The sequence below is a fragment of the Ictidomys tridecemlineatus genome, chromosome 5 (assembly GCF_052094955.1).
Source record: "Ictidomys tridecemlineatus isolate mIctTri1 chromosome 5, mIctTri1.hap1, whole genome shotgun sequence".
NCBI classification, from domain to species: domain Eukaryota; kingdom Metazoa; phylum Chordata; class Mammalia; order Rodentia; family Sciuridae; genus Ictidomys; species Ictidomys tridecemlineatus.
Genome location: NC_135481.1, coordinates 196,040,774 through 196,066,103, shown reverse-complemented (window position 1 = coordinate 196,066,103; position 25,330 = coordinate 196,040,774). Strand labels below are relative to the sequence as shown.

The window sequence follows — 25,330 nt, the reverse complement described above, 5'->3', positions numbered from 1 at the left end:
AGGTGGTAGAGTGCCCTGGGAGTCAAAGGAAAAAAAATATTCTCTAGATGGTCACAGGAGTCCACAACACACCAAACACTTAAGAATTCTGATCTAAAGAAAGTAGCCGATGGCTGGAGTGAGAAGCTCTCCTCAGAGGGTATGAAACAGTGAGTACTTCCTCTGAGTCCGACACTGTGCTGAGGATGTACCTATATCTAACACTACGTATCTGTATAGTCCTTTATTCGATTCTCCCAATGACCTAAGAAGTAGGTATTACCCCATTTTACAGATGATAAAACTGAAGTTCAGAGGAGTAGGTAAAATTACCTGAGGTCACAAAGCGGATTACTAATGGCGAAGTACTTGGTTTTTGTTTTGTTTTGTTTTTGGAACTGAGAGTTGAACCCAGTACTTTACCACTGAGCTACATCCTTAGCCCCCCACCGCTTTTTTGAGCCAGGGTCTCACTAAGCTGCTTAGAGCCTTGCTAAGTTGCTGAGACTGGCCTTGAACTGCTATCCTCCTGCCTCAGTCTCCCAAGTCACTGGGACTACAGACGTGTGCCCCTGGGCCCCACTGAGTCCAACGTAATAAGGAAGCACATACAACACTCTATCACATGTTTAGCAAACACTTAGAACAGTGCCTGCCACATATAAATCCTCTGAGCCCTTGCTAGGACTCTGCAAGGCAAGTACCTCTTACTTCCATTTTACAGATGAGGAAACCAAGACTCAACTTTTTTTTTTTTTTTTTACCCATTTTAAAGTGACACAGTCAGGATTCAAACTCATGTCTAGGAGACTGCAAAGCCCACATGTTCTGTTAGGGGCAGAGTTAATTAAAAGTGCCTGGGGGAGCTGGAGGTTGATCCTATAGGTGACTCAGGCAAACCTGTCCAGCTGTCCATCAGGATTAGATGATTTGGAAAGAAATCACTACTTTTGGTGCTTTTTCCGTGGAGTTGCAGAGCTGTGTGGGGAGCATCCTCATATGAAGGTGAAATGCACACCCGCATTTGGGAAGCTCCATTAGCCCCCATGTCTAGACTAGAGCGTCAAAAGTAGGAAGCAGGAGATAAAAGAATTCACAAGTAGGAAGTTCTGCGCGGAAACAGAAAGAACCATTATTTTGAAACCATTCAGGATGAACTTGGTAAGGATCAAAGAAGTCTTGTGACCTGTAAATCTAAGGAAATGAAAACGAGGTAATGGTATGTTTTATAACTAAGGAAGCTCAGAGAAGCTGGGGATTATCTCCTCGTGAAAACTGAAAACCGCAAGAGGGAACAATGGAAGCCATCTGCAGAGAGCTCTATTCAGCTGTATTTATAGCAGGTATTAGGCTGTCTTTCAGCTCAGGAGCCACAGAGAGCTTGTTTCACCTTGCTGTGTGTGAAAACACCACGCTGTCACACTCCCGGCTCTTTCCTTCCATGGAACTCGGCACATACAAAGGAGGAAGAGGAGAGAGCTGTGACAGGGGACAAGAGAGAAGAAGGGAAAGGAGAGAACCGAGACTCTTTCCCCCACTGCCCACCAGCCTGTCCTTTGACCGGAGCTGTCTCATGTGGCAGTAACTAGCTATAGGTGCTATTTACATTTGTGTCCCCAACACCCCCCCCCCCGGGATTGAACTCAGGGGCACTGACCATTGAGCCATACCCCCAGCCCTATTTAGTATTTTACTTACTGACAGGGTCTCACTGAGCCATTTAGCACCTCGATTTTGCTGAGGCTGGCTTCGAACTCCCAATCCTCCTGTCTCAGCCTCCCAAGCCACTGGGATCACAGGCTGTGCCACCTGCCCCGCTATTTGCATTTGTTAAAAGTAAATGCGATAATGAATCTGCTTCCTGGTTGTACTGGCCACAGTCCAAGTGTTCACAAGGCCCATGTGGCCAGTGGCTCCCATGTTGGATGGAATGTTTCCATCATCACAGAAAGTTCTGCTGGACAGCACTGATGAGCACCCCAATCCACCAATCCACCACAAGTCTTCAAAGTCCAGGGCAAGGGGAACCCTATGACTGTGATAGCTCTGGCCACAGGGAGGCAGAGAAGTCGAGTTTTCTGAAATGGGACATAGGAGTCCCAGGTGTCCATGTGACCGAGGTGAGCTGCTTGTACTCTTTAGAACTCCGTTTTCTAATAACGATTGATTTCATCTTACTAGCTATTATGGTGAGAAAAGCACATAACTGTTCATTTAGTCTTTCTAATTACCTTATGTGAGCTCTTATGCCTATTTCACAGAGGAGAAGCTGTAACCAAAAGCTCATTTCTGTCCTCGATGCCGATCAATTCCAGTTTAATAATGAGGACACGGTTTTGAGAAAAGGAAAAAGAAGGTTTATTGCTTTGTTAGTGAAGGAGAGACACAGGAGACTCCTGTCCCAAAGGCGTGACTCTCTCTCTCCCGATCACGAGGGTCGGGGGGGGGGTTCTAGAGGAACTTCAAGGGTTACATTCCAGGGGTGCTCTGGAACGGGGGTCCTGGGGCGCCCTGATGGCTTGTTAGGATTCACTCGTTAATTTAGGAAATATTCTTTTCCTGATCATCAGCAGGCATCTCCTTCATGTAGTGGGTGTGTTTAAGAGCAATTAACTAGGGGAAGAAGAGGTAACACTGCTTCCTGAATCTTGTTAGGGAAGGGGAGAGGGGGGAAGAGAGAAAAAAAATTTAAAAAAGAACCTTAGAGGGGCTGGGTGCAACGCTGCACTCCTGTAACCCCAGCAGCTCGGGAGGCTGAGGCAGGAGGACTGCGAGTTCAAAGCCAGCCTCAGCAACAGCGAGGCGCTAAGCAACTCAGTGAGACCCTGTCTCTAAATAAAATGCAAAATGGGGCTGGGGGTGTGGCTCAGTGTCCAGCGCCCCTGAGTTCAATCCCTGGTACCAAAACAAACAAACAAACAAAAAACCTTAGAGCAATGAGGGCTCTATTGAGAAGGCGAAGGGGCCACTGTTACAAAGCAGAGGCTAAGGACATGCTCAAGGCCACAGTTAGTAGGGCAGCCAGGCTTTGGACCCAGATCTCTGACATCAGAGGTCACACTCTACCCACCAAACCATGCTGCCTTCTGCTGCCACTTCCTTATTCGCAAACCAAGCGTCTCAGTTAGATTCTCTCCGAAACAGAAACTGAGACAAGAATTTGAGTGCAAGTAATTTGGGGCGGTGACCCCCACAGGTGCTAAAGATAGCTCGAAGAAGTGAGAGAAAGAGGAAGAAAGTTCTCCCAAGGTGGGGGAGCGAGCCGGTTACACCCTGGGCAATCAGTGCAGAGCCCAGAATCCTAGCCACCCCACCCACCCCCTGGGCCTTTATCCACCGGCTCCTCCGCTGTTGTTGCTAGAAGCCTGCTCCCAGGGGCCTGAACGCAGGCCTCCATCAAAAGCTAAACCCAGTCTTGTAGCCATGAAAGGTCGCAGGGCAGGAGGTCACAAATGGTTCAAGTAGGGAATAAACAGCACATTCAGGACCTGGTTGGGGGGGGGGGGGACCAACAGGGACTGCACAGGGGAGTATACTGTGTGCTTAGTTTCTGCCTTAACGGCTAACGGTGCCTAGTACTCAGGATTTTCATATTGTAAAACCTGAAACCAAAGTGATTACAGTCTGCCAGAGTGTGTCTGTGGTACAGTTAAAAATCTGATTTTTCAACATGGATGACAGACAGAACAGTTCATATTATAGGAAGAGCTCTTCAGCCAGGCACGGTGGCACACATCTGTAGTCCCCGTGGCTGGGGAGGCTGAGACAGGAGGTTCTCGAGTTCAAAGCCAGCCTCAGCAACAGCAAAGGCTCTAAGCAGCTGTCCCTAAATAAAATACCAAAGAGCTAGGGATGTGGCCCAGTGGTTGAGTGCCCCTGAGTTCAATCCTCCCAGTACCAAAAAAAAAAAAAAAAAAAGCTCTTTAGGGTTGTGGCATTTTCTAGTTCAATGCTATCACCCTAACATGTGACACACAGTAAGTGCTCAGTGAAAATTAGCTGAAGGAATACACGACTGAATGAAGCTGATAATGAAAAAAAGGACAGTTTTATGGAAAATCGGGCTAGGGATGCATACGATTAGCTCACAGAACAGGAGGTCCAAATGGTTGATAAACACTTGATAAGATGCTCAACTTCCCTGGTAACTGGGAAAATGGAAATTAAAGCAGCAACAAAGTATCTTTCACCCAAAGATAATACCCAAAGTATCAAACATTAAAATGAATGATAGTATTTAGCAATGGATGCAAAGTAGAGGTCCCCTCAAATGTGAACTTCCCAAGGGAGCTGTTTTTTCTTTTTTAATTTGAAAGTATCCCTTAGCCTTCACACTCTACACAATCCACACATTTCTTCGAGAACTCCGTCCTGTGGACATGAAAGCACAAGTGCCCCCACACCTGTAGGGTGTATGTTGTTGTGACATGCCTTGCAGCTGTGAAATCCCAGATGTGACCTGAGTGAACAAAATAGGACAGTAGAATCCACTGTGACAAGACACGCCAGGGAATACCACACAGTTATTTAAAAAAGAACGTGTGAGATCTGTGTCTGCTGACTTGAAATTATGTCCACAATTTATTTTTAAATGAGAAAACTGGTTTCCTAAAAAATGATAAAAAAATTCCTTTTCTTATGAAATGAACCAATACTTCTTAAATATGTAGCCGGATAAGGGCATTAAGAAGAGTGGAGTGTAAAAATAGGTAAAGAAAAAAGAGCTGTTTACAAAAGCAGAAATAATACATGTAGCAGAATGTTACAGAAAAATATAAAACAGGAAATCTATCTATGATGGATTTTCTTTCCCCAGGAAAGAAAAATCTAAAGGTACAAATGGGTAAGGACTGAATGGTCCTTGTACAAATGAAAATATTGATTTCATTTCAAGACACAACTGTGGACTATCTTTTGGCTTGTAATGAAGTGTCTGTTTGATATCTATCTATTATCTATCTATCATCTATCTATCTATCTATCATCTATCTCCAGCGGGGAGGCCTTGATCATTCACTGGGCTATGACTATGTGAAAAGACGCAGAGTCATGTCATTTGATCCCAATTCCCCAACTTTTTCTGCCATTAATTCACTGAAAGAACTGCCTTCTCATGGGTCTTTCTATTTTTAAGGTAACCAGACTTTTGACCTGTGAGGATATTTTCCCTACATTATGGGGCCAAAGAGTAGCTTCCCCCTTTAGTTTTGGGGCCTGGTTCACCCAGACGTAAAGAAGGAAGGGGGAAAAGAATGTCAAACTGCAGAGAGAAGACAAGCAGTGGAGAGAGTCCTGAAGAAGTCTGCGGCCGAAGGGGCTCCGTGAGATGCTCAGCGTCTGTTTGTCCTTATTTGAGGGGAAAGGCCAGAGGACCCTCCAAGGAAGCCAGGAAGTCACGTACTGTTCTTCCCACCTTCTGACCACCAGAGGGTAGGATGCAAGCCAAGAGATGCACCCCAAGACTTTGAGGCTTGAAAGACTGATGTTCAAGTTCAAGATCAGTTGGAGATTTTATTAATTATCTATTACTGTATAAAAAATTAGCCCAAATTCCACGGCCTGAGAAAACAGACATCCATTAGCTCACAGTTTCGGGGGTCAGGAATTCCAGAAGCAGCTTAGTTGGTTGACTCTGGCCAGGGTCTCACACAGGCCAGAAGCCAGGCACCTGCTGGGGCTGAAGTCATCTGGGACGTGGCTGGGGCTGGAGGGTCCACTTCCAAGGTCTCCTCTGTGGCTGCTGGCCAGAAGCTTCAGTTCCTGTCACATAGGTTTCTGCGTAGGCTGCTTGAGGGACACGGCAGGCAATCGACTTCCCCAGAGGGCCTGATGAGGGAAAGAGTGTGTGTGCGCGCGCGTGTGCGCGAGTGTGTGTGAAGAAAGGATCATAAGATGGAAGTCTCAGGGTTTTTATAACCTGAATGCAGGACATGACCGACCATTACTCCTGCTGGTTTGTTGGGTGACACAGGCCAACCCTGACGTAAGGAGAGAGAGAGGACCAGGCAAAGGTGTGAATACCTGGAGTCAGGGGTCATTGGCGGCTATCTCAGGGGCTGGCCAGAACCGCGAGGGTTGTCAGAACGATTCCATGGCAGCAGAGTCTTCTCTGTGCCCTGCCTCCTGCTGTCCTGGCCTGAATCTGGCTCCCAGTCCTTCCGTCAACCCCATGATCTGCCCGACACCCTTCCGATATGTTCTCCTCTGTTGGGGTCACAGGCTCTGCCTTCGCCTGAGCGGGCAGCGGTGGGGACGGGGGCTGGAAGGGAGGGAACTCTCTTTAGATGAGTGGTCGGATGGGGCCTCCTTGAGGAGATGCCATGTGCCCAGACCCGAGTGAGGACGAAGGACCAGTAGACGAAGAGTGGGAGGATGAGCACAGAGCTCGGAGGTGGGAGCCCAGATGGCTGGGTGGTGGGAGATAGCAGCAAGTGGGCAGTGGACAGAGAGGTCAGCAGAAACTGGGTCACTCGGGATCTTGAGGCTGTGGTGAGGAGTTGAGCTCCGCCCCCCTTCAACCAGAGCCAGGCACCAGAACCTGAGAAGGCTGAGGACCAGAGCTTGTCTGGGAATCAGAATCAGCCCATCGGTAGGTAGCTTTAGCCAGACATGACAAAGGAAGGCCGTACTTTGTCCAACACACCCGTCTATTTGTAGGTGTTTGGGTTTTCCAAATTTTTGGTTGGGTTCTTTCCTATGTTTCTTAGTTCCTTTTGATAAATTCCAACTCAACTCTGCTGAGCTAAAGGGAAAGATTTTTGTCTACAGTTAGGCCTGGGAATCCCAGCTGGGGCATTTGGTCATCTGGTGGAGACAGACAGCTGCCCAGGACCGTGGTGGGCGGCTCAGGGGGGTCCTGATGGACCCATCGCTCCAGTCTTACTACTTTGCAGTCCTTTCTTAGCTTAGTAAGTACTTGACCAGGGGACTGGGCTAGGGCTCAGTGGTAGAGCACTCACCTAGCATGTGTGAGGCACTGGGTTCGATCCTCAGCACCACCTAAAGATAAATAAATAAAGGTATTGTGTCCATCTAAAAAAAGAAATCTAACTTAAAAAAAATACTTGACCAGCATCTGGCATGTGCCTAGATTCTGGGTGGGCATCAGATCAGGAGGATGACCGTGACACTCTTCCTCATCTCCAGGAATCAAGGGAGAGAGCTCCCTGTCATTTAGGAACTGGCAATAGGGTCCATGTTCAAAGCCAACAGTCCCCAGGTGCCCTGGATCCTAGATAGATACTTTCCCTCCAGCGTTTACTAAAAGAGACAGAACTGGCTCCAATCCACTAGTCAGAAACCCAATTTTCTCCTCCTTGCTCATAGAATAATCCTAGAGAGGATTTTATGGATTTAGTGAGGAGTACAGAATGAAAACTGGGGGGCAATTCCTTTCCCTCCCACTAAAGGGGTGTGTGTAAGGAGGCCGGCGGGAGTTCTCTCCTGGAGATTCAGAGTGACCGCCGAAGGCGATGGTGGGATGCTGCTCCCTGACGGGAGTCTACTTGGCAGCGGGCTGTGCCTACCTCAGCAGGGGGAAGAAAAGTAGAAAGAGGGGGCATTGCAAAGCAGCGGCCAGGACGCCTGTGTTCCTGTGGGTCAGGTGGACACTGTAGCGATGGGCCAGGCTGGAGCACCTTCTGTGGCTCACCCACACCAGCTGACTGCTGGGCGAGAGGGTCCCAGCAGTGGCAGGACTCAGGTGTTAGGGCGGCCAGAGAACTATGCAGTGGGGTAGCCCCCTGAGAAGCCATGCATGACTCTCGCCACTCGATGCAACGGAGAAGGTTCTTGCAGGGGCTGGACACGGGCCTAGGTGTTTCCCTTTCCTCCTGCCCTCCCCACTCAACCAGGGGAGGACGCTGGGGTGCATCTCCCAACAGGCCTCCTCCCTCCCCTGCTTTTTCTTCCAGAAGGTAGGGTCCTGGCTCAGGTCAATCCCTGGATGCCAGAAGAAGAGATAAAATGAGATTTAAATTGAGTTTGAGAATAAAGCTTCAAAGGATGGAGGTTTAACAACAGAAAGTGATCCAAAAGTAATGCAATCTGCCCAAAATGTCATTAAGGGATGGGAAAGGGAAATTCAATGCAGCATGGCTGAAGGCAGAGATTAGGGGGAAGGCTTCATTATTAGGCCCCACGGAGCTGAATCGGTTCAATACACTGGTTCCACAAATAAACAGAATAATTGAAGTACAGTGTGGCGGAGCAGCTGGCGGCTCACCCAGGTAAGCAGCCACAGGGTTCCCAGAGAGCCTGGGGAGCTGGGGTTCACATCCTGGGACTTCTGAAGGGGGGGGCACTGGAGCCCAGCTCTGGAAGGAGAGTGGAAGGACGTTCCAGGCAGGAATGACCCTGCAGTCCAGTTGGGGAGCAAGGCCGGAGCATTAGGTGAGAGGCTGGAAGGCTGGTGAGAGAGGCAGGGGGGAGGAAGTGGGAAGTTTCTTCAAACTCAGCAGGAACCATTGGATTTGCCTATTAGGTAAGACCTCCTGGCCTCCAGACTCTGGCAGCGTGAGGATGACCTCCAGGCCTGCCCCTCACTCATTCACCCTGGGCACCCTACAAAGGCCGTTTCCCCTGTGAGTCCAAAATCCTGGCTCTCTGCTCCTGAATGTCCTTCGCCCTACTGCTCTTGATGAATCCTTTACCGTTTCCCTCTTGGTCATCTGGTGGAGATGGGACACTGACTGTTGCCACCTTCCTTAAATCAGCTCCTTGCTGACTTCCAGTCCACCGGCTCAGCCCAGCAAGACTCCTCTGGGCCTCTCTGCCAGCAGTCTCCACGGGATGCGCATGTACCGAAATATCTTCCTTTATCTTGTCTGGCCTGCGCCCCATGGGGCAACCAGAAGGCTACTATTTATTCTTTCACACATTAATTTAAGCTGTTTTAATTGCTGCTATGATATGTTTTATATAATATAATTAACGTTTTAATTCTGTATACTTGCTTCCCCAGGCAGTTTCCTGAAGGGCCCAATTTCAGAATCAAGCAAATAAGGAATAAGTAATGGCTGAAGTTATTATAGTAAAGCTCCCCTCCCAAAGGAATTAAAACTGTGGGTTTTTTTTCCAAAGGGGGTCAAAAAGGAAATGATATTTTAATCTTCTGATTATCCTGGCATGTTTGGTGACTTTAAAGAAGACCCGAGGGTCCTGACTATGTTGCTGGCCTTTTCCTGTCTGGTTTTCATCCTTTCTATCCAGGGGCACTGAAGCTTGAGATCCGTGTTAGTAGCTTTGTGTCCCCCCCCCACACACACACCTTTTTTTGTGGAGGACCAGAAGTTCTGAACCTGCTCACTCATTTCTTTATTCATTGGACAAATTGGAGTCCTATTTGGTGCCCAGAACTGGGATAGATGTGGCCCCACCCTCCAAAGTTCACAACTAAGTGGGACCAGGCAGAGGGACCATGACTTGGTCCCCATAACTGCTGTGGGATGTGGGCAGGCAGGATGGGTGGAGTACCACCTCGGTTTCAGGAACTTGGGGAAGGCCTAAGAGGAGACCACATTAAATGGGTTTCACAAAGGGGAAGGGACAGAAGGAAGGCGCAAGGAAGGGTGAGAAACACGGTAAGGAAAAGCAATTGTGTATTTGGGAACTGGGGACAGGAGGAACATGGCTTGAAGCCAGTGTTCCGGGAAGGACAGAGCAGAAATTGATCATGGTTGGAGAGGTTGGGACTGAGCAGGGAAGGGTTTGATCCAACAGGCTAGGCAATTCGGATCACCCCGAAAGGAACAGGGGAAGCCAGAGAGGTACTTAAACAGGAAAGGGCCCCATCCGATTAGATGTGGAGTTTACCCAGGGATTTGCCACAGTGTGGGGGCGGGGTGGGGTGGGGAAGGGAAGGGGGAATTGTCTCCTGGGATGTCGTAGGTGCTCAACAAGTAGTCCCCAAATGAGTGAGATTGTTAGCACAGTCCAGATGAAAGGTGAGGAGCTTCTGAATTAGGACAGTGGCGGAGGTGATAGACAGAGGTTTCACAAGGCTGCCAAGGTGCTCTTCACGGCAAAAGCCAGGGGAGTGGAGACAGTGGCTCCCTCGCTCCCCGTCTCCCAATCTGTGCAGCCTGGCCCAGAACCTCAGAGCTTAGAGGGCGTCATTCCGGGTTCAAGCTACTCAGGGACGCTCCCTGGACCAGAACCCCGTGATCCTTGGTGACACTCCCTGGACCAGAACCCCATGATCCTTGGTGCCATAGGTACCAGAATGGCTTGGGGAAAGGGGACGGGGACTCGGGAAGTGAAGGCGCAGGGAGGCCTGGGGTCTTCTACCATTTTCAAGGCTGATCCACGTTTCACAAGTGCCTGTCTCCAGGAGCTGGAGGCAGGGCTGCATGGATGGGTGGATGCGGACGCTGGAGCCTGCGCCCACGCAAGGGGATTTCCTTTGAAAGTCAGAGAAACTGGATTGGGAAACCCGTTTCCCATCCTCCAGCTGTGGCCTTCCCGTTTTCTGGGGTGATGATGGTGGGGGAACTTCCGCAAGTCTCTCTATCCCTGGGGGGGAGGATGCTTTCGGTTCTGCCGGGATTCCCACAGGTAGCGCGGGGGAGAACGGGGAGGTCTTGGTGGTGACCCCAGCACCCACTGGGATCCCTCCTCTCCCTTCTTCCCTTGGACGCAGCTGGCTCCTAGCCCGCCTCTCCGTGGCTTTTGGGGTCCTGGGGACGAGAGGAAGGGCTCTCCTTGGGGACACCTCTACCGGGGGAGGAGCGCCCCTAAACTCCCGGAGGGAATTGGACTCCTGGGAATGTCCTGGGGGAAACCCTGAAGGGTATGTAGCCAGGGGCACCGTCCCCGGCTGGCCGCGATTGGTCCTCGAAGACTCCCGCCCCTTTCCTGGGCGGGGCCACAGGCTGGGCCGGGGAGTTACTGGACGCGGCGCACGAGGACCGGTGCCCGCGGTAGGCGTCTGGCCTCGCCATGGTCCGGCTGCCTCTGCAGTGCGTGCTCTGGGGCTGCCTCTGGACCTCCGTGAGTAGTCCGCGCCCCACCCGACGGGCTTCCGATTTTAGGGTGCGGAATGGGAGGGAAGGAGCAAGACCTCGGGGAAGAGGCCCCCCGAGCTGACCTAGGGGCGGGGAGTGCGGACCCGAGGGAGTTGGGGAGCAGGAGGGAGTGGGGGAGCGGGCCAGGTACCCCATCGGGGCTGAAGGTGAGGTGGGCAGCCCCTCGCCTAGCGGGGTGGGGCTCCGGGGTGGCCCGCCGACTGCGTGGAAGGGTTGGGGCGGGGGGAGCCCCGGCTTTCATCCGATCCAAGGGCTGGGTCCGGCTCGCCTCCGAGGCCGGCCACGGGAGCTGGAAGGGATCCCGAGGGCGGGAGAGGAGGCCGGCCAAGGGAAGGGGCGGGTTTCCTGTCCCTTCCCTGCCTTTTCCCACTGTGGACAGAGGCCAGCCCTAGTGGTTATCACTTCCTTGCCAGTTGGGGCTGCTTTCTTCCAGGGCATCTGGCGGAAACAAGGGTTGGTGCAGAGGACCAGGTACCTCTGGAGGAGGCAAGGCGTTTTTATGCGCCCCCTTATCCTGGAGAGACAACCCAGAAGGATCTATGTATGCCTCTACCTCTTGAATCTGAGATGACCTAGGGGACCCCTGGGACCCAAGAAAAGGTTAGAGGACCAGCAGGGGACTCTCCAGGCACCAGAAGGGCCAGACACAACCAAGCGTATCTCCGGGATTTTCAGAAGCTCACACTTGATTCACTTTTGGTTTAAAATGTACTTTTGTAGTTCCTCATTCTGGAGCCTGGGAATTCCCCGAGTACCTGACCCTCTCATCCCAGCCCCCCTGGCAGCCCCCTACTTTCAGGGACTCTTAGATTCTGCAGTGAGGTCTGGACAGGAATGACCCAGCAGCAGGGGAGGACGTTGTGAGGGGGAAGCCGCTTTGGTCCCAAGGTTTCATTTTCAATCTAAACAATGGCTCTTAGGGAAGCAGGGAGGTCAGGAGGGTGGAACTGGAGAGGGTGGACAGTGGGGAGGAAGCGCAGGGGTGGTCAAGGCTTCTCAAGAGCAGTGCGCTCCATGACCCTTCATTTGGCCTCCAGGTAGGGGCTGGACAATAGCAGGGGCTATTCATCAAGGTCTTCCTGTTTATGGAGCTCCGAGGAAGATGCTAAGTGTATTCTCCACCCGACTTTTCTCAACTCCCCATTATACAAATCGTGCAAACTGAAGTTCTGAAAGGGGAATTGTCTTGCCAAAAGTCTCATAGGTACATACCGGTAGAACCTGCATATGAATTTTTGTTTGAAGATGGCATCAAGGAATTTCATTGCTCAGGGAGCGTGGTAGGAAGGTCTGTGTTCACTGGTGGGGGCTTCTGCTTGGGAGTGGTAGCCTTTTCCATTTCCTTCCCAATTTTGGATAAGACACATATTTTTGTAAGTAGTTTTCTCAGCAACCCAGGTTGAGTGACAGCTGCTGATCAAATGGGTCCTGGACAGACAGTTAGCCAGGGTACTGGGCATCCAAGCAGATACTCATCTATATATGGTGAGTAAAACTGCCATTTAATGAGCACCTACTATGGGCTATGTACACGTGTTCTTTCTCATCTTCTCAGCCCAACCTGCACAGCAGGTGTCATTACTCCCATCTTGAAAGCCAGGAAAGGGAGGCTAAGAGAACTAAAATAACTAGTATGCATTATAAAATCCACAGCCTAAAGCTATCTGATTCTCAAACGTATCCTCTTTTCCCTGGCTGTTCCCAAAGTGTGGGATGGTTTTAGGGAGCACATGGATATGGAACTAAATATAGACTCTTTATAGTTCTTTTAAAAATCCTTCTTTTTTTTTTTCCCCCAAGGAAGAAGTCTCTGAAGCTAAAATATAGTAATGCCTCTCAGAGGCTTTACTAATCCTCCTTCTTAACTAAAACCACGAGGAATCCTAGGGAAGAGGGCCTTTAGCTAGTAAAGCAACCACCCGGGGTTTAATAGCATTGTTTTATTTCTGTCAAATTTATTTTTAGGGTTTCCTTTTATTTATGAGAAGTGATACTGGTTCTCTGACGGCAATGACATGAGGTTCGCATTCAAAAGAACTGTATTTAAATTAGTAAGAAGCCAGGAGTCTCATGGGTGGTGCATGGTAGAAACGGTGCAGGTAGAACACAGCCGGTGGAGAGAAGGTGTATTGCAACCTGTGGGTTCTGCCCCTGTGGGACCCTGGGCGCAAGTGACCCAGTCTCTCTGGTGATCTACTTCACCATCTGTAAAATGAAAGAATCAGATTCTGTCCTTCCAGCTTCACAATCCTCGCGTCTTGTGAGGGAGGAGTGAGGTGAGCAAAATGCAGAGTTCGGGGGAGAAACCCTGTGGGTCTTGGAGGTGGGAAGAATGCGAGGAGGCTCTGAAGCCCACCCAGGACTGGGGTCCTCTGAAGCCAGCCAACCTCAGGACTCCCGGGGAGGTCTGGGAGTCCTCCCACCTGTTGAGTCTGGGAGGAGGAAAGACTCGGGAGTCAAGCAGGTCTGTTCAGTTCAGAGAATACTGAGTTTCCAGAGCTGTTGCTTTGTAAAAGGCCAGAATGATTCTCTGGGTACTTTGAAACTCAGATCAGTTGGCCGTTCAGTTAAAGACAAACGCCCGGCTCTACGCAGGCTTCCTTTTCTGATTTGGATCTCCATATCAGGGTTAGCCTCTGTCTGGCTGATTTTCAACCCTCCTGCCAAGGAGGTGACGGCAGAAACTTGAAGATGATCTTGTTTTCAGGTGTACCCCGAGCCACCCACTGAATGCGGAGAAAACCAGTACCTCCTGAACAATCAGTGCTGCGATAAGTGCCGACCAGGTGAGACGCCACCCTCAGTCCCACTGTGGGATGCCTCTTGGTCTCGTGGCAGATGCAGAGCCCATGTTCTAACGCCAAACTGGCCTCTGAAGCCACCCTGGCCCTTCCCGGCCCTGCCGTGGGAACGTCCTGGTTGCCTCTCTGCCTGGTAAACCTCGGCCGACTCCAACCTGGGGGTCCTCTCTCCTCCATCTCTCCACCAGAAGGGTCACCTTTAAGCCCCCACCTGCAAGCCCGGCCCGATCCTGTGGAGATCAGGCCCCCGGGGCCGGCGCTGCCCCATTGCCCGCTGTCTTCCAGGAGAGAAGCTGGTGAACGACTGCACCCAGCTCACCGACACCCAGTGCCTGCCTTGCAGTAAGGGCGAGTTCTCCGACACCTGGAACAGAGACAGACGCTGTCACGAGCACAGATACTGCGACCCCAGTGCGTGGGCTTGGGGGAAGGGACACGTGGGGACCTGACGGGTGTTTGTGACCAGGCAGCCACTTTGGTTCTAGTAGCCAGGGCCTGTTCTGATTGGTTGGAGCCGGGGTGGTCCTGGGTGGTCATGGCAGGCTGCGCCGGGAAGAGGGTCTAAGGACACTGAGCCGGCAGCGTGGGGAGTGGGACTCCCACCTGGCGCGGCAGGTTCCCACCTCCCTGCCCACTGTGCTCAGATCTCGGGCTCCGGGTCAAGAGAGAGGGCAGCACAGAAGCAGACACCCTCTGCGCCTGCCAGGAGGGCCGGCACTGCGCCGGTGGCGCCTGCGAGAGCTGTGCCCTACACACCCCGTGTGGCCCTGGGCTTGGGGTCAAGCAGCTTGGTAAGTGGTCTGTGGGGGACGGCTCTGGAGGTAGGGGGAGGGCGGGGGGCCAGATCGCAGGAGGTGGGCAGCGCACCCAGCTCTCGAGGCGGAGGAAAGGGAGACTTCAACCAGGTGGGTTTCCGCTGGAGTGAGCAGGGCCCTCCGCCACCTGCCTCCTGCCCCTGCCTCCTGCCTGTGGGTAGGTGCCGGGGAGGCAGCAGGGCCTCCTGGGCTGCACTGTCGGGGGCAGCCCTCTGCTGGCTTCCCTGAGAGCCAGACAGGGAGCCCGCAGTGACCTTTCCTGTCCCCTCCCCACCCGCTCTCAGGTACAGGGACTTCTGACACCATCTGTGAACCCTGCCCCGTCGGCTTCTTCTCCAATGTGTCATCCGCTTTTGAAAAGTGTCACCCCTGGACCAGGTATCAAGGACTCTCACCCAGGGGAGCCCTGCTCCATCTCTCTCCCCACCTCTGCCCCGGCGCGCCCCCACGGCCAGCCCAGGGGCTTCCAGGGTTTTCTTGTCTGCTCTCTGAGTGACAGACACCCTTGGCCTCTTCATCTCCTTGAAGCGCCCTTCTGCCCCCTCCTTTTCCTGCTCCTTCCGTGCTCCCCCTGCCGTGTGCTGGGCTCTCTGACCACTCGGCCACCTTTCCTGGGCCACCTCTTGGGATCCTCAACTCCCATCTCCCTCGGAGGGTCGCCAAGCAGTGTCCCCTGTTTGGATCTATCCCCTGGGTCCCAGACTGTCTGCTGTTCGCTCCTCGGCAGTGACCCGCCGGCTTCTCCAACTCTGTCCAGATGGCCCCGCTGCCGGCTCCCCTTCCCCGAGGAAAGGGCCCGCTGCGACTCCCTCCTTACCTCCAGCTCCAAATTTGGCCCCCAGGTCCTGTCCCTCTGGCCCGGGTCTCCCTGCTCTGTCCTGAGCCATCACTTTAGTTTGGCCTCGTCGCTGTCATCTGCTGATACCTTCGCCTCCACCGGTCCCCGCTCATGTCTCCTCTTCCGCCGCTTCTCTCTCTCTTTTATTCATTTTTGATTTATTTACTTATTTTTCAGGGCTGGGGACTGAACTTGGCCCCACATGCTGGGCTGTGCTCCACCACTGAGCCCTGTCCCCCCTGGTTCCCCCACCTCTTGCTAAAGTGGGCTCCCAGTTCCCCTGGGTCATGCTGTCCCCCACTTCAGGGTTCTTGGTGGCTCTCCTGCCTCCGACAGGAAACGCAGACTCTTCAGCACCACATTTACGTGGCCTTTCCTGACCTCCTGTCCCCGCCAGGCTGCATCGTGCTGTCTGCAGTCCCCCGAGGACACGGTTTATTCTGTTGGCTTAGACTCTTCTGCCTGGAATACACTTAAACACACGCACCATTAATTTTTTACATCTAATTTTAAAGAACGGGTAACACAGGCTCCTGGGACGGACAGTACCAAGGGGCCCACGTGATGACCCTCCCCCCAGCCTCCCAGTTCTCCCTGGAGGCAGCCTCTGTTTCTTGAGGGTCCTTCCAGAGATCCTGTGCGTGAACAAATAAGTAAGCACACACACTCTCTCCTCTTCTTTATTTTTGTTTGTGGGGCTGGGGATGGAACCCAGGGCCTCGCACACGCTAGGCAGGTGCCCTACCGCTGAGCCACACCCCAGCCCCCCCTTTTATTTCTGTGGCCCACCACATACGCTCTGCTTCCTGCCTGCCGTCCCGGTGGATGCAACTCCTTAAATGTAGAGACGGGGCCTTTCCCAGGCCCAGCCCCCAACCCCTGGGCCTGGCCTGTGCTGCTGTGGGGCAGGCGCTCCTTGGTCTCTCCTGGTAAGTCCTGCTGCTGCCCTGGGCTCCTGCGCAGGTCCAGTCCACCTGCAGCTCACCTCTCCGAGCCTTGTCCTCCCCTGAGAAATGGAATGACCTTCCTCTGACAAAGCCTGAGAGGAAGACATTCAGGAGTGTGTGTAGACGCGGCAGCAGTCCTCCCGCACGACCAGAGGACGCGCTCTGTCCTGAGCTGCTCTCTCTCTCCTGCCTTCAGCGGGTTTTCCTTTGCAATGTCCTTTCCTGTCCACCCGTCCCCTCTCCTGCTGGGACTCCCTGGGACCAGGTCTCATCTCATATCCAGGCTCTCGCCATGCCTCCTGGCTGGCCACTCTTCTGCCGACCCCCCTCCGAGCCGCTGGTCAGCTGCTGCTAACTCAGTAGGTTATGTGGTTGGATGCTGGGGACTCTCCCAGCGGCATCCAGTCAGACCCTCACGCCTGGCCGTCAGCTCCGTCTTCCTGTGGCTCCCCAGCACCACCCCATGTGCCAGCTGCCTGGTCTCCCCCCTCGGCCCTGTCTGCTTGGCTGGAATGCACGGCGGCTCCAGACTTCCCACCCTCAGGCCCTCTCAGATCTCCTCCTACAGGGAAGCCCTTCTGCAAGCCTTTCTTAAACCACAGCGTCTCAGCCAGGCGCAGATTTGCTCCCTGTGGGACGTGGGCCGTGTCTGGACACCTTTCTGTCACCACTGGGGAGGGGAAGCTACTCGTACCCAGTGGGTAGAGCCCAAGGATGCTGCTGAACGTCTTACCTTGCTCAGGACCACCCCCCCCCCGACACGGGATTATCCAGCCAGGAGGTCACTGGTGCCAGGCTGAGAACCCTTCCTTAAACTCAGCTCAGCATCTCTCCCCTGCAGCCATTGTGGATGCCGCCTCTGGGTGCCCACTTATCAGTATTCCAGGGCTGGCGCTCACTATTGACCCCACTGTCCATCATCCTTCAAGACATGCGGGCGTCTTTCCTTTGCCCCTGTGAGGTGCAAAAGAACAGTCTGCGTCCTTCCCAGGATACGCTGCCGGATGGGCTGTTGTGGGGAGTGTGAGCTCTGTGAGCCTGCCCTTGACTGCCCTCCGCTGGGGTTGGATACTGATGGCTGGGAGACTTACCATTTCTCTCTCTCTCTCTCTCTCTCTCTCTCTCTCTCTCTCTCTCTCTGCGTCTGCGTGCCCATATGTGTGTGCACATGTGTCTGCACAGCTGTGAGACCAAAGACCTGGTGGAGCGCCAGCCAGGGACCAACGTGACTGATGCTATCTGTGGTGAGTCCTGGAGTGGGCCCTGGCAGCTGTGGGGACTGAAGGGGCAGCCGAGGCCTGAGACACCAGCGGGGAGGAAGTGGGGGACAAAGGGAGAGGAGGAGGCAGTTTGGGGGTGTGGTATCCCACCTCTGCCCTTTATTGTGGGAACCTGGGCAAGCTGCTTCCCCTCTCTGAGCCTCAGTTTCTTCATCTGTAAAATGGGAGAAGTGTGCCTCTCTCAGTAGGCCGGTGCAGGTGCCTGGCCTGGGTTCTTACACTCTGGAGATGCTCCATCATGCGATTCTGCCACCCCTTACTTCAGGTCCTAGCACACAGTGACATTGTCCCCTGTTGGCCTCAGTTTTGATTTTAGAATGAGAAGGTTGGCTTACAGCACAGATCACCAATTCAGATAACTACAGGGACTGGGCAGGTCAGGTTAGTGAGGGTCGGAGGTCAGGGGTGAGAAAAACACACCGTCTTTGCTTTTTCTCGAACTCGACTTCCTCTTGGCAGGGCTGGGAGTAGAATGAGGTGATGCGGCACTTGGCCTGGGCTAAGTGTTCAAGGGAGTGCCATCAATGTCGTAACCAAGATAAAGCGTTTTGATGCAATACTTTTTTTATTAGTGTTTTTTAGTTGTTGATGGACTTTATTTAATTTTTTCTATTTATATGTGGTGCTGAGAATCGAACCCAGGGCCTTATGTGTGAGGCAAGCGCTCTACTGCTGAGCTATAGCTCCAACCCCTTGACTCAATATCATAAAAATCAAAATGAATGCAAAAAATCTGTGATAAATAAAAGAGCAAAATTTTAAATAAAGGCAGGATCTGACCCGGCATTTGCAAGACCCCGCCTCCTCACATTACCCTACGCTGGGCCCTGGTTCCAATAAAGCTTTATTTAAAAAACAGGTGGCTGAACCGTGGGCCGTCGTTTGCTCTCTTGGTGTCCACCGCTGACTTGAAAATCGTGGCATCAGACCAGAACTTATCTTGGTCCCCGAGTCCGCCGGGGCACCTGTAAATTTTGTCTGAGGTGTCTGATTCCCTCTCTGTGTCAGAGCTCCTGCCTCTTGGTCTTTCATTTGCCGCTTAAAATAGAGGCTGAGGAACAAGAAACACTTGACTTCCCTCTTGCCTTTTCTATAAGAAGAACAACGGTCCAGACACGCATGACGCTGGGTCTCGGCGATGGGCAGCGGGTAGGGTGACAGGAAGCCGGAGAGCCCGCCGCTGCTCAGTTCCAGCTGATGCTGTCAGATGGGGACACTGGCTCACGGGGCTATGATCTCCCCATTTTGTAGGGGGCCAGGTATCCAGGCTTTTAACGTGTCCTCAGTAAAGAAAGTTGGCCAGTATCTCAAAGCGTTAAAACAGTGTGCTCCTCACCCTGAAGACACCTGCCAGCCGTTTCCTCAAGGGTCCCATGTTCCGGGCTCAGCCGGTGGAGGGTTTGGTGCAGCCTGGGCCTGGGGGCGGGGAGCTGGGCGGAGCCTGCTGAAGTCTGCTTGCTCTAGGTTTCCAGAGTCGGACGAGAGCCCTGGTGGTGATCCCCGTCGTCGGGGTCCTCCTGCTGGCCATCTTCCTGGTGTCGCTGTACATCCGTGAGTCCCCAGGTGGGTGGAGGGGCCGAGGGAGGAGGAGGTGTCGCGTCCCTGGTGGCTGGATCTGGCCTCCCGGCTCACACCCTTCTCTGTCCTCCAGGGAAAGTGCTCAAGAAGCCGAAGGACAAGGTAGGTCACCCCCCGGGACAGAGTTTTGGCAAGAAAGATTTTGTTGCCTGTGGGGCAGGAAAACCGACTCGGGGTCTGTCACTGCGGTCAGTGGGGGGCAGAAGAGGCTCCCCGACCCCCGCCACGTTCCAGCCTCGCTTCCTCTGTCCACTTACTCAGTCCCACTCTGCCACCTCCAGAGCCGACCTCCTCATGGAGCCTGGCACCACTGGCCAAGTCCTGCACCCCTGGCCGGGCGCTCACCCCAGGGGAACGTGCCTTGGGATCTTGGAGCTGGGCCCAGTGTGGTAGCTCCTGGAATGCACTGGCTCTTGCTCTGGAAGCTTCTTGGTACCCTCAGTGTGGCCACCAGGGGGCAGGAGACACCCAAGGAATCGGCCCTGACCCCTGGAAAGGGGAAGGGGCTTGGGGAGGGCCTCTGCTTCCTGGGGACAGGCTGTGGGGTGACCTCACACCTTCCTTCCCAGGCCGTCCATCTTCCTAAGGCTCAGGGGCAAGATCCTGTGGAGATTGTTTTTCTGGATGATGTTGCTCCATCTCCTGCGGCTCCAGTGCAGGAGACCTTACATGGCTGCCAGCCGGTCACCCAGGAGGACGGCAAGGAGAGCCGCGTGGCCGTGCAGGAGAGGCAGTGAGGCTGTGCCTGCTTGGGACGCGGCTGCACGGGTCCAGGACACCTGGCCGAGAACCGGGAGCTGCTGCAGTGGTGACAGCGTGGGGCCAAGGGGACGATGCCGACCAGGCACAGCCCCTTCGGCCTCCACCTCTGCACTCAGAGGAGCCCACGGCACCTTCAGGGACTCCTGCTGCACACCTGGGCTCCTCCAGTTGTTTTTGGAGATGGAGGGAGAACTCTGGGGGCCCAAGGGGAGATGGTGACACCCACCAAGCCTCCAGCCCAGCGGAGCAGCCTGGCACCCAGAGACGTGTCGTGTGGCTTCCACGCGCCCAGGAGGCTTATACACGTGTGTCCGTTGCCGCTTTTTTTTTGTATGTGGTTGTGAATGACTGGAGACCATTTCCCTGTCCATCAGCAGGGACTGGTAAATAAAATGGCACTGTATTTATACAACAGGGTCCCCAAAACACGGTCCGATGAAGAGACAAAAGAGGTTGTGGGAGGATAGACACAAAGAGCTTTTCAGTGGACACACCTGGAACAACAGGATACGCAACAGAGTGCAGTCATGCAGACACTGCACCTACTGTGTGTGCAACAGACAGCATCAAGATCCAGGAGGAGACTGGGAGTCATAGATACAGTATGCATCATATCTGTAGGTAGAACCAGGGTTCTGGAAGGACACCCAGAAACCCAAACTCACAGACCTGGTCATGTTTGCGCTGGGGAAGGTTTGGCTCTCCCCTGATGCTTCTTTTTTTTTTTCCAAAAGGAGAATGAGTTCACATAATGCTTATGTAATTAAAAAACCCATCAAACACGTAAAAAGAAAAACGGGGGTGGACATGCCGGGTGACAGGAGCTGTTTAATTTGCTGCCAGGCTCACAGAATGAGGGCATTTTCAGAGGATAAGTAAGAATGTCCCCAGGCTGCTGCCGCTCCAGGGTAGGTTCCAAGTGTGCTTGCGTTTGGCATCCAAGTTTGCAAGATGTTCTTCCCATTTGATTCATGGTCCCAAACAAAACAACAAAACAGAAGCCTTTGGAGGCCAGGAGGGTCTGCCTCCCTCCTCTTTCAGAGATGGAAACAGAGGCCCAGAGGTGCAGTCATTTGCCCCCCCCCTTGGTCCAGAGCTTCCCCCAGCTCTGCCTGCTCTCTGCAACTACCTCTGTAGCTCCTTCCAGGGAGGTCCTGGGTCTCCCGTCACAGGAGCTGCTGTCTCTAGGTCAGATGGTGCCCCTTCCTCCCCAGCAGTATCTCAGGATAAAAATAAACCTTCCTGTTCTCTTTTCCTGCTGTGCCAACTGAGGGGGAGCCTAGCCAGGAGGAGCAGCAGATGGAATGGGAGCAGAGGGGAGGGGGGACGGCTGGGGACAAGAAGAGCGGAGCATAGAGCACAGGGCTGGGCAGAGCCTGGCGGACTCCCAGTGGGGGTGAACCCAGGCCCCTCTTCCTTCCCCAGTGAGAAACGGCTTTGGATTGCTCTCATGTGTCCTGTTGGCTCACATGTTCTGATGAGGGTGGGGATGGAGAGGGCTTGTCCCCGTGGAGGCTCTGATGGCAGCTGGGAGCAGGAGAGGGGCACCTGACTTGGCAGTCTTCCTAGAAGAGCCTCAAGAGCCATTTGGAGGCACCGGGTGGAGGAGAGTCTTGGTTTGGGAAGCAGAGCTCAGTGGCAGAATGGGCGCAGGGGGCTTGATCCTCTCCCCCCGCCCAGGGCCCAGATGCTAGTGGTCTCACTTCTGCGTGGTGGTGTGGCCTCAGAAACAGACTCCTGCCTGCCCCCTATTTGCATGAGATCTTTCTGGGTTCTTTGGGAACTGGTGGTGACACTTGTAGCTGTTGGGGCCTGCTACGTCCTCTCCTAGGCCAGAGGCTCTCTACGGTACCAGAGGCACCTGGAAGGCTTGGGAAGCCAGGGATACCCGTGGCACCTCCAGTGCTTCTCAGGAGGGACCGAGAGGAGAATCCGCGTTTCTGACAATTTCCCAGGGGTTAGTGCTGCCGTGGGTCCAGGCTCACACTTTGAGAGCCACTGCCCTGGGCCTTCACCAGGCTGAATACCCAGCCGGGTTCCCATTGCCGCACCTGGGACCCCTGGTGTGACCTGGCCGGGCAGGCCAGTCGGGGTTCAGAGGGGACGGGTAAACACCCACACTCCTTCCCTCAGAAGGGACAAACCTGAGGTGTGTCCTGCACAGCTTCCGGGCTCTCTAGGGGGATGCGCTCTGCTGGTCCCTTCCTGGTGTCCCTTCCCCACTCCACCGCGGCTTCCCGGGTTCAGATTCCCAGCACACCGCCTGGGCCCGGGAGTGGGGGGGGGTGGGTGTGTCTCGGTGTCTCCACCAAGGGCAGAAGTTACTCTTGGCAGCTCTTGCAAATTCTGGTTCTAATTCTAATGGAACTTGGTCAGGAGTTTTCTGTGGAGCCTCTGGGAAATGACTCTCTGGCCTGGACATCCTCCCGACGTGTCATGAAGGGCTGCTTGGTTCCCTACGGCTCTGCCAGTTCTGCACTGTGGAGAGGGCCAACCCCCCAGGGAGCGGGGTCGGTCCTGGCCGCAGATGGCTGTGAGGCACGCATCCGCCGGCAGGTGGCGCCAAGGTAACGTCCGAAGGCCTGGCGTCGCTGGCGGCCGGAGCGCAGGGGGCTGCGCTGACGCAGGCCCCGCCCACGCCCCGTGCTGGGGCTGGGGTCCTGCCTCCGTGGGCGGAGCCGCTCCTCCGTCCATCCCCCAGGGCTCATCCCGTCTTTCACAGACATGGACGAGGTCCCTAGAGTGCTCCTCCTCCTAGGTCAGGACCCCCGCCCTGCGACAGGACTGCGCTCCTGCGGAGAGCCTGCAGCGTGAGCACCTCGGGCCCGCTCCCGAGTTGCCCTAGTGGACAGCGCGGCCCGCGGAGGCGTGGCCTCCTACCATACCCATTCTACAGATGAGCTCAGGCTGAGATTGGGACCTCACCGGGTGCACGTGAAAGCCCGCGATTTTTGCCTCTCTGTGAGTGAGGGAACAGGTGCCAACAGGTCATTCCGACGGTGTGACTGTCCCGGTCCATGGAGAAAGGCAGCAGAGCCAGAGGAGGGAGGCTGGCAGGGCCACGACTGGTGTGGCAGAGACTAGGGCCGTCCTTGGGGAAGCGTCTGTCCGCTCCTTCCAGTCGTTCCCCGAAGGATTGAGTCTGTACCTTGCTGCGAATCCGGATTTTTAGGTGAAATCTCCCAACAGTTAAATGTCACCAATTCCACAATTTACAGAAACAGGCTCAGTGAACACCCAGGAAACATGTGACAAAGGGTTGGTTAAAAGACTGGGAGTTCCACTGTCTCACTCTTCTGTTTTACATTTGGGGAACTGAGGCCCTAGAGGGTCCAGAGCCAGGCCAGGCAGGACGCCCCAGGCAGGCGGTTCCCTGCTGGAGACGGAGAGGCCCTGGGGGTTTAGGCTGCATCCTCTGCAGGGGGCAGGGTCTGGGGCATTGAAGCCAGGTGGAGGGACTTGCTTGAGAGGGCCCGCGGGTCCCCAAGGCGCTCTAATCCATGACCAGTCCCTGAAGCTCCAGTCCCATCTGGGAGCCTTCGGACCCTGCAGCCCATCCTTGGGTGGCAGAAGGTATTAGGACTCTGCCTGCTAGGATTTCTCTCCCCAGAGCCACTCTGGTGAGAAAATCACCAGCCCGCCTGTGGGGGTGGAGGGATGCAGTTTTAATTTGTACCAAAGCCAGAGAGAAAGCCTCCCATGCTGTGGTTCTGGATGACGGAAGAGCTGGTGACGGGGACTCCCCTGGCACAAGCCGCAGTGCTGTGGGGTGGGGTGCAGCAAGCTTTGGCCCAGGGGGCCAGTTACAGGGGACATCCCTGTTCTGTGCCTTCCTTCTCTGTCCCTGGGGCTCTCTGCCTCAGCTTGCTGGCTGGCAATCACGCCAGCCTTGGCCCCCAGCTAGTTCCTGTCTCCTGGGCCCCCAGGACTCCCTCTCTCCCAGGCAGCTTCTGCCTGGCCCTGGGCTCCCCTCCCGGCCGCCTGCCTTCTCCTACCACCTCCTTTCCCATCCCCAGCTCTTCCACCTCATCCCTGCTCTCTTTCCAACAAGTGCTATTGTTATGGCTGATTATAAACGCCCGACACCCCGTCCATGCAACAGACAGGGACTCCAAATACCACCACCTGGAAGCCTCCCACCGCCCCTGCTGACCACAGGGCATGGTCCCTCCGGAGTTGCTTTCCATGCCAAAAATGTTTTTTAAACTTGGGATATTATCATATGCACTGTTTGGTAGGCAGCCTTCTTTGCTTAGCAGTGGAGCGGACATCTCTCTGTGCCCATAAATATAGATCGACAACATGGTTTTTAATCACTGCACAGATTCCATGGTGTCGCAGGAGTCCCTTGCTGCAGGACGTCCAGGAGGCCCCTCTCCTCCCTCCGGGGGGCCTTCTCCACTCTCTCTCCTTCTCTTTCGCCCTCCTGTCTCCTGCCTCCCTCCCCAGCATCCAGCATCTGCGTCTGTCCCCGATGAAGGACATCTCTGGCCCTCCCTGTTCCCTCCAAGCTCCCTGCACCCTGCGGAGGGGTGGGGGGTTGGTGGCGGCTCGCCCCCACCCCCCTCTGTGGGAAGTGTGCCGTCTCATTAGCCAGCCTGTCCCCCCAAGTGAGGCAGGCAGGAGCCACCGGAGCAGCGAGAGGCCTAATTGAATGTAACTAATTATTCACTCCCTTAAATGGGCCTGGGAGGGACAGAATTACTCACTCTGAACTGGGAGACAGGGAACTGGCCGCTGGCAAACCAATCCCGGGGCCTGCAGAGCCGGAATGCTGATTAGGGCAGGAGTGAGGAGACAGACCGACAGACCGGGCAGGGCCTCTCCTCCCTCCTCCCCCAGGAAGTCGGCTCTGGAGGGGAAGCGGACCCTCCTGGGAGTCTAACTGGAGGACCCCAGGGAAGGGTCCACCTGGGCGGGGGACGGAGGGAAATCACCAGGCAGAGGGCTGGGGTTTCATATGGACAGAGACGGGAGGGCCCAGTGGGTGGGAGGGAATGAGCCTGGCCTGAGGGTGGGTGGCAAGCCACCATGGTCCCACCTGAGCCAGGGCCCCAGCTGCTCCCAGGAGGAAACCCTCTAGCCCCAAGCCGTGCCTGGGCCAGGCCTGTGCTGAGGCTGAATGCCCAGCTCCTCTCCAGGCCTGTTACAGCAGGCAAGGGAAACAGGCGTGGGGGACGGCCTCAGTTTATTCAAGATCTGGCTGGAGGGAGGGGACAGGCTGGGCTCAGTTTGGTCCCCATGCAAGGCTCAGTGTTCCTGGCCTCCAGAGTTAGGCAGGCCTCCCTTTGGAGGATGAAATAAAT

General features: G+C 54.4%; 1 protein-coding gene and 1 long non-coding RNA gene across 3 annotated transcripts; one reads left to right on the top strand and one right to left on the bottom strand.

Moving 5' to 3' along the window:
* The first annotated feature begins 10,823 nt into the window (after nucleotides 1–10,823).
* Nucleotides 10,824–20,436, top strand: Cd40 (CD40 molecule). Of its 2 annotated transcripts, none has more exons than XM_013358590.4 (9): nucleotides 10,824–10,968; nucleotides 13,711–13,789; nucleotides 14,090–14,215; nucleotides 14,449–14,595; nucleotides 14,904–14,997; nucleotides 17,587–17,648; nucleotides 19,149–19,235; nucleotides 19,336–19,364; nucleotides 19,832–20,436. In XM_013358590.4, exons 1-9 carry the CDS (start codon nucleotides 10,918–10,920, stop codon nucleotides 19,997–19,999), a joined length of 843 nt encoding a protein of 280 aa, XP_013214044.1. In that variant the 5' UTR covers nucleotides 10,824–10,917; the 3' UTR covers nucleotides 20,000–20,436. The 2 variants fall into 2 exon arrangements, with proteins under 2 accessions (XP_013214044.1, XP_013214043.1); XM_013358589.4 differs by having other exon boundaries at nucleotides 19,149–19,247.
* Nucleotides 20,437–20,834: 398 nt separating this feature from the next.
* Nucleotides 20,835–25,324, bottom strand: LOC144378203 (uncharacterized). The gene is made up of 2 exons (XR_013439878.1): nucleotides 24,734–25,324; nucleotides 20,835–23,176 (listed from the first exon to the last, which is right to left on the bottom strand). It is a non-coding gene; the product is annotated as an uncharacterized LOC144378203 (long non-coding RNA).
* Between the last annotated feature and the right edge of the window lie 6 nt (nucleotides 25,325–25,330).